The 14515-nt window shown below is 39.9% G+C and overlaps 1 protein-coding gene across 2 annotated transcripts; it reads left to right on the forward strand.

The window, feature by feature from the left end:
* The first annotated feature begins 1375 nt into the window (after nucleotides 1-1375).
* Nucleotides 1376-6000, forward strand: mul1 (mitochondrial E3 ubiquitin protein ligase 1). 2 transcript variants are annotated; one of them, XM_069660467.1, is made up of 5 exons: nucleotides 1376-1410; nucleotides 2388-2533; nucleotides 2640-2727; nucleotides 2839-2959; nucleotides 4207-6000. In XM_069660467.1, the coding sequence occupies exons 2-5, from the start codon at nucleotides 2414-2416 to the stop codon at nucleotides 4934-4936; spliced, it is 1059 nt and encodes a 352-aa protein (XP_069516568.1). In that variant the 5' UTR covers nucleotides 1376-1410; nucleotides 2388-2413; the 3' UTR covers nucleotides 4937-6000. The 2 variants fall into 2 exon arrangements, with proteins under 2 accessions (XP_069516568.1, XP_069516567.1); XM_069660466.1 differs by lacking the exon at nucleotides 1376-1410 and adding an exon at nucleotides 1577-1641.
* The last annotated feature ends 8515 nt before the right edge of the window (nucleotides 6001-14515 follow it).

Below are 14515 nucleotides of genomic sequence, written 5' to 3' on the forward strand. Positions count from 1 at the left end.
ATTCACTCCAAAATCCAACCAGCAGAAGTTCAGATGTGAGTTCAGCTGCAAAATACCACCTATACACAGCCGAGACACTATTTTCTTTTAACCCAAAGCAGCTCTGCTCGCTCTGACAGAAGCTGTCATTGACTGAAACTGGCTGCTGGGTTGTTTGCTCCACAGTTCACCGTCAGGTTATTCGCTTTAAACACACTGCACTATAACAGCCTTAAAATAGAGTGCAGAGGGGAGTTTGTGACAGCTGGGGAACCTTGAAGAATCATACGTATATTGGGACGTATAGTATAATATATATATGAATAATAAAACAAATTCACAGACTAACTTACTTTGAAAATGCCAAAGATGTTATTTATTTTTCTTTGAAGTGGCTTCACCCAGCAGTGTGGACAGTTTTAGTCGGTGTCAAAAGTGCATTCATTTTAAAACATCTTCATTCAGAACAACATTTTCCTGGTTGAATTTCACGTCACACATGATGCAACAAGAAGGAGCAAAGAAGCAATTTATAAGAAAACAAGGCAAATTCAGTTACTCCTTTGAAATATGGTTCTTGTCAGAGTTGAGGGGCCATCAATCAAAACGAAAGGCTTTGCGCATTCGACTGTAATAAATCTACTGACTCACATCCTGCCTTATGTTGTCTGACAGCATCCAATTTATTCCTGTTTTTTTATCCAAATGTAGCTGTGTGCGTGTGTGTGTACACTGAAGAAAGCACCATATGCTGCCTAGGATAAAGCACAAGCTAAGGGGGTCAAATCAGGGCAAGAAAGGCCACGTAACCTCCGTGTGGCCTGTGGGTGCCCCCTTACATTATGGGTTTGGTTCTGTATTAAATTTGTTATAGCACTGACTCTATGTCCTCTTCAGTGACACAAGGAGAATGGGCAAAAGGTGAAAGAGACAAATAAAATATGAAACTAAAATGGGTAGGAAAAAATCTGTATTTTTACATCTATTCTTGTTTTTATCTATATACCTCATATTAATTATTTCCTTTTTCTATTTATGTCCTTGAGTTGCTTCTACATTCAAGTTCAGAATTGCGGATAAATAAATAATGCTTATCGTGTCATCTTTTCACAGCACAGATTTTGATTGTCAAAGCAGTAGAAGCACAGGTGTTACTAGTACTTTTAATGTGTCCCAGTAAACCATGTCGGCTGTGTATTTCAACCATTATACATTTTATTTATTAGTTAATGTTTTTATCAAAAATTTGATTATTTATACCTGTATTTTCCTGTCCTCCTTTGAAACCGCAAAATTCAGCCAAAATCTTTCTGTACCATAAATTATTCTACACTGACATCTGCTGGCAGGGAGGAGTATTGCAGTTAGCTTCATTTGAACCCGGAAGAGTTTTTTTTACCTCTGTTGACAGTGGAACGAGTGCAAATACAGGTATGACACAAACCCATTGAAAGCGGTCAGTTGACGCTAATAGTCATCATTACGCTTTGTAACAGAACTGCTACAATATCTCCTTAACGTGCGGTTAAATAATGCTAATGGAAGCGTCGCTAGCTACAAACCTGCTAATTAGCTTGCGTTAGCCTGTACGCTCAATTAGGGAAGTGGGTGACACTGCTAGCTGTTGACGCTAGTTTGGTCAGCTTGATGCTACGTTTTAAGGTTTGAGAGGCTTCTAACAATATAATTGTATATGTTTTATTTAAATTACACTTCGTATTTAAATGTGTGTCGTTAACTTTTGCTAGTGGTGAAACTGTTGCGTCTAATGATATCGTTAACTTCATGGACTAGTCAAAGCTTGTCAATAAAGACACTAAACGTCTGTCTACAGTCAGTTTGCTCTGTGTTTAGATGTCGTCTTTAATGGTGGAAGATATAAGCAGACCCTTCACTTATGTACATTTGCAGTAATACGATGTAAATACACTCTATTAAATACCTTTCATCATCACGACTGACTTTTGTTTAGACACATAGCAGGTCCGTATCAGAATGAAACGTAATAGGGGAAACAACACAGAGATATTATCATTGCAGCTCACAGGTAAACAGCGGTTAAAGCAAGGGGAGTATATTGTGTCACCTTTTGTGGGTTCAGTTAAAGCCATTAGTGCCATCATAATTTTTCTTTTAGAAATGTAACGATTTTTGTTATTGATAAATTCTTTTAAAACACTTTTAAGCCAAAAACAGTGAAAAATAATTCCCAAATTCGTTCTGGTTTTTAGCTTTTCAAAGATGAGGATTTGTTGCTTTTCTCTGTTTCTATCTTTGTGAACTCTTAATTCAAATATTTTAGCAGATTTATGAATAAAGGAAATAATAGTTAGTTGCAGTTTAAGATCAGAAATAGAAATAAAGTAAAGTACAAGGAGCTTAATCTGTGTTTGTCATCTCTCTCACAGCAGCACTGAATGCAGCAGGTCACAGGATGGACTCCAGTGGGAAACCCTCGACTGCACAGATCGTGGTTTTAGCCACCAGCTCGGCCCTGACTGCACTCTTCTACTCCATCTACAGGAGCAGAGCTACAACAGTTGCCAGATTAAAGGTCGGACACATTTCACCACAATCTGTCTCTGTCGTGTGGATGTCAGTAGTGTGTGGATTTATTGCCTGTTGGCTCCATTTGTTCATCTGAGATGTTTGTTTCATAGGAAGCAAAAAAAGTCTCCATTGACCAGGATTTGAAAAACATCCTGTCTGAAACTCCTGGAAGATGTGTCCCGTATGCGGTCATAGAAGGTATGGCTAGACACCTGTAAAGCCTAATTACCTTCTGTATAGTTGATTGAAATTACAATACATAATTATAACAACAGTTATACACAGAGTCTGATTTATTGCACACTGCAGGTGTCGTGAGAACTGTGAAGGAAACTCTGAGCAGCCAGTTTGTCGATAACTGCAAAGGAGTGATTGAAAGACTGACCCTGAAGGAGGAGAAGATGGTGTGGAATCGCACCACTCATCTCTGGTGAGTCACTGAAAGGGTTAAAGTTTTGTTCATGTATCCTGAATAAAGTATGAACATTCAGACGGCATGAGAAGCTTATATGTGGGTTTGTGAAAGGCAGGCGGAAATTAATTTGCATTATTCATCTGCTTTGTAGATGAGAGAGAAACTACTTTAATGTTGGCACCTTGTATTTTTGCATTAATCCACTTTAATTCTGTCAGTTTTTCTGCTCACGTGTAGTAGAACTTGATTTGATACAGCTCGGGCTGCATAATATTGAAACAAAAACCATATCGCGATTATTCTGACAAATATGATTGCAGAGTGATTTCTCTTCTATCTTTTTTGCATTTCATTTTCAGTTTTCACTGAAACTTCCTCTTAAAGTCGTGACATTTGTTTAGTCTGTACAAAACAACATGTTTTCTCACATCTGTAAGACATGATTTGCAGGGCAGGACATTTCAGCTGCTCTGTTGTACAGCACTGTTATAATGCTGTTTTAAAAGCCTTGGATAAAGACTCCGACATTGCAGTTTCATTATGTCAATAATGTTTGAGTTAATTGTGCAGCCCTGAATACAGCCAGTCAAAGGGCAGTAACGTCATTGTTATATAATGGAAATGACAATGTCACACTGAGTCAGACACAAGGCGTAGACTCTGAACAACAACAACCCACATTATCTCTCCTGCGAGAGTCTCCTTCTTATCTAATTTACAAAATGAACACGTCTTGTCCTGCAGCTGATCTTGTTCAAAAGGTGACCAAACAAACATTTAGCAGGAAATCGGCGCTGCTAACGTCAGAGATAGAAAGCTTATTAGGTGTTCAGCTGGAGCACATTAAACAGCATGTAAACACACCTGCAAATGTCACTTTGGTTTAATTACATGCTGATGGGGTTCTTATCCTCACTCGGAGACTGACGCACAGCTCCAGACACAGACATTTTTTCCTTTTAATACCTATTTTTCAAAAAGGATGACTAAAGACTTTTTGTTAGTCAGTTTTTTAGACTATTTTTTGGGCCATTTTGCCTTTATAATATAGGACAGCTGAAGAGAGAGGAAACATGGGAGTGGGGAAGGGAGTCGAACCTGCGGACACTGCGTCCAACTGAGCCAAACCAGCCCCCCGTGAAAGCCATATTCTGATAATTTATAGACAACAGCATCTAATAGAAGTAGAGAATATTGTGGAGATAAATCCACCGTAAACATACCATTAATAACTGTGATTTTTATGTGGTATTTCTGAACAGGAACAACACAGAGAAAGTCATCCACCAGCGCACCAACTCGGTTCCTTTTTCCCTCGGCTCTCATGACGACGATATCGCTGCCGCAGTTCGGGTGATACGTCCTCTAGACGCTGCCGAGTTGGACCTGGAGACCACCTACGAGAACTTCCACCCCACAGTCCAATCCCTGTCCAACGTTATCGGACACTTCATCAGCGGGGAACGACCAAAGGGCATCCACGAAACTGAGGAGATGCTGCGGCTGGGGGACAGCGTCACAGGCGTAGGGGAGCTTGTTCTGGATAACAACCTCATCAAGCTCCAGCCTCCCAAACAGGGCTTCCAGTACTTCCTGACTCGGCTGGACTACGAGTCTCTCCTCAGGAAGCAGGGGAACAGCGTCAGACTGTGGAGGATTCTGGCTGTTGTCTTTGGCGTCGCAGCTTGTTCCACACTCATCTTCATCCTGTGGAAGCGATACGTGCACCGCAGAAAGAGTAGGAAGGAGAGGAACATGTTGGAGGAGTTCAAGGAGAAGCAGAAGAAACGTATGCGTGAACTCAACTTAGACGAGGGCAGCGTGTCGCCCACCAGCTGCACTGTGTGTCTGAGCCGGGAGCGGTCCTGTGTGTTTCTGGAGTGCGGCCATGTGTGTGCATGTGCCCAGTGCTACGACACCCTGCCAGAGCCAAAGAAGTGCCCCATCTGCAGGGCGATTATAGACCGTGTGGTGCCTCTTTTCAACAGCTAATGTGGAAATATAGACATGTGTTATATAAAAGACTCTTTATCATCATTCTAGCAGTGGAAATATTTCAATCCAAAGCTGTGTTCATGCTTGAAAAAAGTCATATCTGTGTGTTTTGTTGCACTGTTTTGCTTTACACACTCCTGCAGATAAGTAGTGAGTGTCTGTGCTGAGTCATGATGCAATCACATTTCCCATCAGATGTTCAAATCAAATTTGGAACCCGTAGAAAGCCCGTCTTTCATAGTGATACGAAAATTGAATTTCTTCTTACTTGGACACTAACAAGTATTGATGGAATAGATCTTGGGCCTGTGTTGTAACAACAATTGATTTTCAATGTTCAGGCTCTTACTAAGAGGATTTGTCCAGTACAAAATTGGCACTTTTGAACGATTGCCACACACACACAATAAAGACTTTCTGAATCAATTTTAAAGTGCTAATCTCGAACATTTCAGTTTCGTTCTCTTTGCAGCACCTATGGCGATAAACGGTATTTGCAGGAGCACACTTATCCAGATATCCAGACAGTGCTGCATGTGTGACGTCCACGGTTGGCTCCAGTTGTTCACGCTGACGGTCGCTTTCCTTTTTAAAAAGTTTGCCTTCATCTGAGCGTCCAATTTGTTTCTTCATCTTTGGATTTTCACTTATTTTTGAAGTTGGATCTGTAGTCATCCATCTTTTCTTTGTTTGTTCAGCCATAGTAGATTACTTTTTACTCGCAACACTTGCAGAGAGCGGAAAAGCAGCCGCTTATCTCCGCCTACCCTCTCTGGCAGACCAACCACTGCTGGCTGATGGAAAACGCGTCACTAACTGGGCGCCGCTTGTGATTCTTTCCACTAAAGTCGCACCAGACACCCAGACTGTAATACTGCAAATGCAAGAGCTTTCATCAGTGGGCCATAGGCTCAGTCACCATTGTGTTACCTCCATCAGCAATAGAAACTCAACAGACATTTATTTAAATGAAAATCTTCCAGATTATTACTTTGAAATAACAAGACAAATTTAAGTATTTGTAAGTGGTGGTAAGAATAAAGAAAGCGTAATGTGCATCAGCTCTGATTGTTGGACGTTGACTTTTTCTGCCACGATGGCTTAAAAGCTTTTTGTCTATTTTCAACTGAAACCTCATTTAAGACAAATGCAATGTAAATACTTTGGAAAAGCTGAATTACTTTGTAATATTGTGGGAAATAAAGACACAAGAAGAAAGCTGAAGAAAATGGAGATTTCTGCCAGGAGAGGGGGATGTCTACCTGCACGGAGAATCAGGAATCAGAGCAATATATATGAAATGTGATGCTGTATTTTAACCCAACACGAGCAGCTGTTTTTTTTTTACTGGTTTTGCTTTTCTCTTGTTTTCAAACTGCCTTAATGCTCCTACAAAAGGTGATGTAAAAATGTTTGAAATCATCTGTTTTGCTTTGCTGTGGTTACATAAACTGGGTCTATACATTTCTCAAGTCAAGTATCGAGCCTGTTTTTATTATTTATTAAAGCCATGTAACAGAATAAAACCTTTATTTTACTCTTTATTTGATACAAAAAAGATAATGTTCAAGCACATTCCTTCAGACAATTGTTAATCACAATATAGAGACGGACCAGAGGCGGGAGAACATGCTTCTGCAGGATGCAGTTTGAGGCCAGCAGGGATGCATATCTTCCTCCAGAGGAGGTCGTCTTAAGCCACTTTTAGCAACCCAAGAATGCTCTTTGTACTTTCAAATGAAAGAAAAAAGTCCAGTTTTATCGCCCCACAGTATGCCATGATGCCTCAGATGTACTATTTAACATCACATTGGGACCATGGTATTATCATTACATTAGTATTCAGCGGCCAACCCACAGATCTATTTACCAGGAGTGAGCTGATGCCAGTCAGTCGGTGAAGGAACCTGAGCTAAATGTCAGATACAGAGTGATCAAGGAGGAAGAGCATTATGCACTCCTTTCTGTAGGAAGTACTGTACTGATGGCACTTTACTATCATGCTAATGACCGACCCAGAGCTACTGAGGAATATGGGAAAGGAGAAAAGTGCATTTCCATTCAACTGTTTTGATGCACAATATGAAGTTGCTCAAAAAACCTGAACGGAAAAAGAAAAAATCAAACAAAAAAAACTGCTTAGCTAACAAGGAAAAATATGTGTATCAGTAAATACAAAGAGGCAAAGGCATGTTGATAGACTGTCTAACCTCTGTTTAACAAGCTTTGAAAACGTAAAGCAGTCTCTTATTCAGCAGAAAGAAATAAGGATTCCTGCAGTTCCACACTCAAAGATAAAATGCCATCCACTACAAAGAAATGTCAACCTTTGTGACTGTAAATAGAAGTTTTCAAATCGAATTCAATTCAACTCTACAAACATTCAAGGTTCCCTGAAGACTGCTGACTTTGGTGATCACTTTTTCAACAGCTCTATCAGCAGGTTGACATTTATATCTATAGCTTTAAATGAGGTGAAACTGACATTTGAACTAGCAACATCATCAGGTCTTTATACTTTTATAACCAAACTGCTCTTTTTAGGAAAAATCCCATTAGCCATAGCTGTTTGTAGACTGAAGATATTTATCGTCACTCCGACAAGTTAGACAACTGTGAAATTCTTTAGCTGGGAGGCTCCATTTAAAAATGTGTACTTATTAAATATAAAACACATAAAATAAATACATAAACAGAATATATCTAACAAAATAGGGAAGTAGTACTAAAAATGAAATATTAAAATTTGAGGGGGAAAAATGACATTTAGAACTAAATATATACATCAAAGGCAAAAAATATATACAATTAAGGCAGAGGCAGAAATATAAAAAATATACAAATATATACATTCAAGAGTCAGTGTGGATTGCACAAGTTGTTGGATTGCACTGTGTTTATCTAAAAGTCCTATGGCCTAGTGGAAAAAGCTGTTCCCCTGTCCGCTGGTGTGTGCTTTGAGGGACCTGTACCTCTGACCTGAGGGCAGCAGGGAGAACAGCCTGTTGTGTATTTATAGTGCTAATAAGCACATTTTATCATGCTAAAACTAGTTCAAACTAGATAGGTAGATAACTTAAGCTAGATAGTTAACTTGGTGAACATTACAACTGTTGGCAGCGTTATTTTGAGCATGTTAGCATGCTGGCGTTAGCATTTAGCTCAAAGCCTTAGCTGTGCGTAATGCCACATTCATGTCATACAGCAGTGATAGCATTTACAATAGTATGGAGTGTAATTAGCTGTTGCGTCAACCTCGAAGTTTTTATTACAATTAGGAGTTAAAGATTTAACTGAAAGCTCCAATTTATAAAACCTTAGAAGTGTCAAAAACAACAAATACGGGCGCCTCACTTGATGACATGAACGCTCACAGAGGTGCTAGCATGACCCCAGACTCTGCTTTTAACATTTTCTGTCAGATGTATTTTTTTAGTACACTGTCTGAATGTTGTATGCAGCTGATCTGTAACTGACTCTTTCACACTGTGTAGAAAATCAGGCCAACGTCTCACCTATAAAAACATCACTTGTTTAGGTAATAGTAACGCATTAACACACTACTTACCTCCTTTCTCTTTCTAACAGACATGAAAGCAGCAGCAGCAGCAGCTCTGGTTCGACACCATGGAAACACTTCAGTCTGGTCCTGCAGCGCTTTTATCCACAGGAGCTGTCACTGTACTGACGGTGAGTGAACCATCAAAGACATTCCCTCTATTATTCCCCACTTAAGAGTTTTGAATTTCAATGCCACATGAGGACTGTGTGAGAACTGCACGGTAAGAGCTACACTCAGGTTTAATGACGGAGGTGAGGTGTTTACCCCACAGTGTTTACTCTCGCATGAATCCCATTTACAATTTAAAGGAGATCTGATTTTCCTGAACGTTTAGACTTCACAGAGCAGGAAGGTTTGACTGTCAAAACAAAATATGTCCCGTGTTTATCTTAAACAGAACGATTAATTGTGCACCTCAGACATTTATCTGAAGAACTCATGGGATAACAACAGATACTGGCTTCTAAATATACAAATGATTCATAATTTAATTGCATTTTTGCAGTATTTGTTTCAATTTGGTCAAAATACACTAATTAAAATGTCTTGGTTTATTGCTCTAATTAAATTCATTGTGATTACAATGGCATCAGGCAGTTTATGCAGTATTAAAATTGTCCTCCTGACTCATTTTCTCATTTTGTGTTTAATTTTCACTTCACTCAAAGCTCAGAAAATCTCTTTCATACCGCAGGTTAGTTGGAATTGGTGCCACTTGAAGGCTATCTTATTAAAGAGCGGTACCCTTGAATTGCTTTGGGGTTTTTTTCTTCTTTTGTCTGTTAAAAAAGTGGCACTAGCTTGCTGTCAAGGCAGCCGATAGATTTTTCGATTCAAGTAGCCTCCAGTCATGGTAACACCTTGTTCAAACCAAGTATTTCAGTGTCTCTCAATTCATGGCTCTGTTGCATTGAAAGAAAAGTAACTTTAAAAGCCACACTGTTCGGTAATTGCAGTTCAACATGAGAAGGATATTATAATGACTTTAAATAAAAGTCTTAAGGAAGGTATTTGTGTGAATTTTTATCAACATGTATTAATACAAACTATTCGGACTAAAGGTTTCAATTTTGGTTATAGCCGTGCATGCAGTGGTGGAAGAAGTATTCAAATACATTCATGTTTTGTCTTTTCCAGCAATAATACACTGTAAAATTACAAATAAAAGTATTATCAGCAAAGTTTACTTAAAGTAATAGTAACTATTATTTATAATAGACACCTTTAGGGCCTGATCAGACAGTACGCGCTTTGCAGGCTGTAAAACGCGAGGCGCGCCGCACTGCCTTTTTTGTGGAAGTAAACACCCGATCAGAGAAAAGCCGCCCCCAGCGCATTTTAGCAGCTGGGGGCGCCTTTTTTCCCCTACTGTTGTCAAGGCAACCACCGGATCATTAGCTGTCATTAACCTAACCGTTACATTGTAAACTGACAGAAGGCTCACCTCTCCTTTCATCCAATTGGACAATGAGAAAAAAACACACTTTTGTGCTTTGAGTTGAAGTTTTTTCAACTCCAGGCGCTCGGAGCGTTTCCTCAAAAACGCGAGGCGCACAGAGCGGAAAAAAGCGAGGCGCTCTGCAACGCTAAAGCAGCGCGCAAAAGCGTCCCTCTCATTGAAAACAATGACAAAAAAGCCTCTCCCAGCTGCTAAAACGTGTCCTGTCTGATCGGGCCCTTAGTGTGGTAAGATACAGTATATATATTAGGTTAGATAAGATTAGATTGATACGGGGCTGTGTTAAATACTGGATTCTGATATTAATTACAACATTCTGTTGTCTGCTATCTCTATATAGCTTTGGACACAGGTCATAGACTCTGGAGAATCATGTCCAATTATATCAATTCACAGAAACGTTGTATATTTAAATAAATGTTTTGTGTCAGATTACAAATGTTTTTAGTAAGTAGCACTGAAATAGTTGGATAACTTACAGCGAGCAGGTCGTTATTGCAGAAATAACAGCCCACTTACTGTACATTATTCTTCGCTTATACACTGTTGCTTAATTTGTTACAGTGTATCATATTTCATGCTGTCATGTTTTGTATGAAAAATATTTATTTAAGCTATCAAATAATTTTAGTGCAGCATAATGTAAATGCAAGCGCAATATTTGTCCTTTCAAAATGGCATGGTAAATAAAAGTAGAATTCATATAAAATGGAAACATTCAAGTTCAAATGCATCAAACTGTGATAACTGTTATCATTTATGTGATTTATTTGCAGGAATCATAAATCAGGTTCAATTAAAGTCACAGCTAACTAAATCAGCCTCATTACTGTGATTAAATTATGTCTCTGAAAGAAATGGGATATCACATGGCTACTACACCAGCCTGCACACACTGGGCCACACTAAAGGCTTTATATTATATTCAAGCATTTCATGAGAAACTGCAAAGAACAGGACGGTAAAGAAGAAACATTGTGTTTGGGATCATCCTCCTTGCAACACTCTATAAAGCAGATAAACCCAGAACATGAGATGAGTTTCATTTATTGTAGCCCCAACCCACCTCCAGACTATTTACCAGACAGTGCAATTACTTCTGTTAGTCTGCTGTGTTATTTATGTGCACATTAAACTTCGGTGATATAGTGTCCTGTGTCAAATTAAACAAATGAGATACCAGCCTCCTTTCTGCAGCTGAAGGACTTTAAGTAGCTTAAGGTTCGATGTTTGTCTGACCTTAATCTGCTTCCATTAGTGCAAAGATTGTAAAAAATAAACACTCCTCTGCTGCTCCTCTCTTGGATTTATCACATAATAAACTTTATTAAACATAGCACATGTAATTAAAATTATATTTATTCCCAAAATATATTTTCCCATGCTGCCTGTAGCTTAGCAACAGTTTATACTTTAAAGTTCCTATAAGGCTGTTTTCCTTGCTCTGTTTGCTGTTCCCACATGTGATGTATAACACAATGCACCTGAATAAATTGGCGGCTAATAATATGTGTCTTTGTGTCCGTGCGCTCTTCAAAAGCACCGTGCGCTGGGAGGAACAGTTAGAGTCTTTTTTGATCTACCAAGCAGGGGTGAACGTGGTTATTAGCACAACTGTAATGAGCTATCATTCTTCTTTTTCTTGTGGGTTATCTTACCCTTCTCTCCCACCATTCTTCCTTTGCCCAACCTTTTCACATCATCATGTTTCATATTCTGTGCAGGTTTACCTTGTAGTAGGAGGTATGGTGTAAATTATATCCTGTCATCCTAATTGCTAGTGTCCTCTTTGATTTCAAGGAGCCATATTGCTGCTGCTTTTGTTGTTAATGAGGCATCTGCCGTGTCATGCAGGGAAGAAATATTTGGACGACACGGTTGATATGCATTGCTAGATCTTTCCTGGTTAAGAGGTGACATTATTCACAAAATGAAGACTTAAAACTACATTTTCTCATGTGGTTCATTACAAAGATGTTGACTATTCCTCTGGTTGACCATATTAAAAATGCAGGGTGGTGTCTTGGCTTCACTTTTGAATCCAAGAGGCCACATCCACCTCATATGTAAGTCTATGATATGTACCGTGTGTGTAAAGGAGAGAGGGAAGATATCAATGACCAATAACTGGTTGTTCATACTGACGTTGAGTTGTTTGACAGGCGTTGCTGTCCAAAGCAAGGTTCAGATGAGTCACAGTCCGAGCCGCAGTGGATTGAGGGGAAGCCATCAAGACCAAGTGCCACAAAACTCATTTTCAGTTTCCGCTCAAAGGGCCACAGGGTTGCAGGTGCATGCAGCAAGGAATAAATGGCTTAAAAATGAGAAAGGGAAAGGTTGTTTGTGGGGTGAGGGAGGTCATGAGGGATTTCAGGGAGGTGGGTGCCATGCTAGAGGCCATTGTTGGCAATCGTAAATGACAAAATGGGAGCAGCGACAGAAAGCCAGTGGAGATACGTGTAAAGAGAACTGACATGCTTGTTTTTTGCTGATTGAAGACAGGACGTGCTGCTGCATTTTGGACCATTTGAGGAGGTATTTCTATGCATGCTGTTAACCCTGCCTGAAGAGTGTCTGTGTCAATAGTCAAGGCTTGAGCGAACCAGTGCCTGCATGAGGGCTTGATTGGCATACCCACTCGGCCGCCTCTACTCGTCCTGGCATTTGTTTCTGAATCATAGACTTCTGTGTCATAACTGCAAGTTGTTTCTCTTTTGTAGAGCAGTTTTCTCTTCAATAGAGGATGGAGACACACAACCAATAAGCTACAAAAGCTCCGTCCATTTCCGTTTTCATCCCCTAACAAGTTAAGCACTGTTGAGACAGCTTGTTTGGTAGCTGTGGCTAAGGAGGCAGAAAGGGTTGTCTACTAAACAAGCTCAACCCCTCCAGTCAACGTGTGTCCTTGGGCAAGATACCAAACCCCAAATTGCTCCCATAGGCCTTTGGTGTGTTACTGTGTTTGAACGTGGTGCATGGATGGTAGTGTAAACCATATCAAGTGATCAGAGGACTAGAAAGGCAATCCATCCATCCATCCATTCATCCACTTATCCGGGGGCCAGGTCGCGGTGGCAGCAGGCTAAACAAGGTGACCCAGGCATCCCTCTACCCAGCAACATTTTCCAGCTCCTCCTGGGGGATTCCAAGGCGTTCCCAGGGCAGACGGGATATATAATCCCTCCAGCAGGCTCTAGGTCTGCCACGGGGTCTCCTCCCAGTTGGACGCACCTGGAATACCTCCAAAGGGAGGCGCCCATGGGACATCTTAACCAGATGCCTGAACCACCTCAGAAAGGCAGTCAATTGACCACATTGATGAGCCCCCAAATTCAAAGTTTGAATTTGTCCTGGAAATGTTTAAGATTTTTTTCTTTTCGCATAAGGAAATTCACTGTTTTGGTCAATACATGGAAATTTGTTAATTTTTCTAAGGTTTCGTGAAGTTGCGCCATTTAAAAAGCAGGTGTGATCAGGCCTTTGAAGGTGGCACCACATTAACTATTTCAGGTACTTGTGAGGCAGGCTGAGACCTAACTGGAAACAGGGTCAATCTTGCGGAATTAATGGGTAAAGTTGTGTATCATCAGCATAGCAACGTTGGCAAAAACATTTATGCAGATAATTGCTGCAAGAAAGGGGACCAAGCATTGATCCTTGAGGTACTCCCCGCTGTTACTACTGGGGCAATAATAGCTGCACAACCTGTTACTTTTGTTGAGTTATTTTATTACATGCACCTGCAGATCAGATCATAGCATCAACAGTTATTAAGACACTACAGAAGCTTTGAACAGCCTCAAACAGTCAACAATCATTTGAAAAGGCACACACAGCAAGTGGAAAGATACTGTACTATACAACTGACCCAGCACATAAAAAGTACAACAATTACAGCTGCACTTACTACTGCAATTACAGCACAAAATATTACTATATGACATCTACTGTATTTCTCTTTTCAGAGAGCAAAATACTGCGCTACTGGCTCCAATGTGACAATTCAGTCATTATACACACAACAAAAACACCTGTGTTCATGCAGACGGATTTTATGCAACTCAGCCTGAGTGAAACAAATCAATACCTGAGTAAAGCAACACTGCAATGGAATAAGAAAGAGGAAATTAATACTAAAACATGCCTTCGTAGGCCCCACAAAGATTCAAGAGAAATTCAAGATAGAAAGTAGCTATAGTGTATTTAAGAAAAAGAAACATTATCCACTTTAAACTGCACTGAACAGATCTACACATACGCTTTTCTGCTGACTTTGAACCTTGGTTAGGCACTTGTGGTAAATGAGCTGAGAGTATGACAGAACTGATGTCGATCGCTGCCCATATTCCTCAGGATTGGGTTGCACCAACTGTGAGGAAATCCATTACTAAGTCTGTGTTTCAGCCTCCTTACATTCTGTCCCTCATCTTGGCTAAGCATGTTAGCATTACTTGGCACTAAATACAAAGAATTTGATCATTGGACTAAATCATTTTACTACTTTATAATGGCGCTGGAGGACAGTCAAAGAAACACTGATAATAATTAGGCTTTA

Source organism: Semicossyphus pulcher, unplaced genomic scaffold, assembly GCF_022749685.1.
Source record: "Semicossyphus pulcher isolate SPU_LCO1_2020_fin unplaced genomic scaffold, fSemPul1.0.p SCAF_13, whole genome shotgun sequence".
Classification (NCBI taxonomy): domain Eukaryota; kingdom Metazoa; phylum Chordata; class Actinopteri; order Labriformes; family Labridae; genus Semicossyphus; species Semicossyphus pulcher.

What these genes read in the sequence shown, in the direction of transcription:
- mul1 (XM_069660467.1), top strand. Translation starts at nt 2,414, where the DNA reads ATGGACTCCAGTGGGAAACCCTCGACTGCACAGATCGTGGTTTTAGCC. An exon ending in CAACAGTTGCCAGATTAAAG is followed by an intron (nt 2,534 to 2,639) that starts GTCGGACACATT and finishes TTTGTTTCATAG; the next exon opens with GAAGCAAAAAAAGTCTCCAT. An exon ending in CCCGTATGCGGTCATAGAAG is followed by an intron (nt 2,728 to 2,838) that starts GTATGGCTAGAC and finishes TGCACACTGCAG; the next exon opens with GTGTCGTGAGAACTGTGAAG.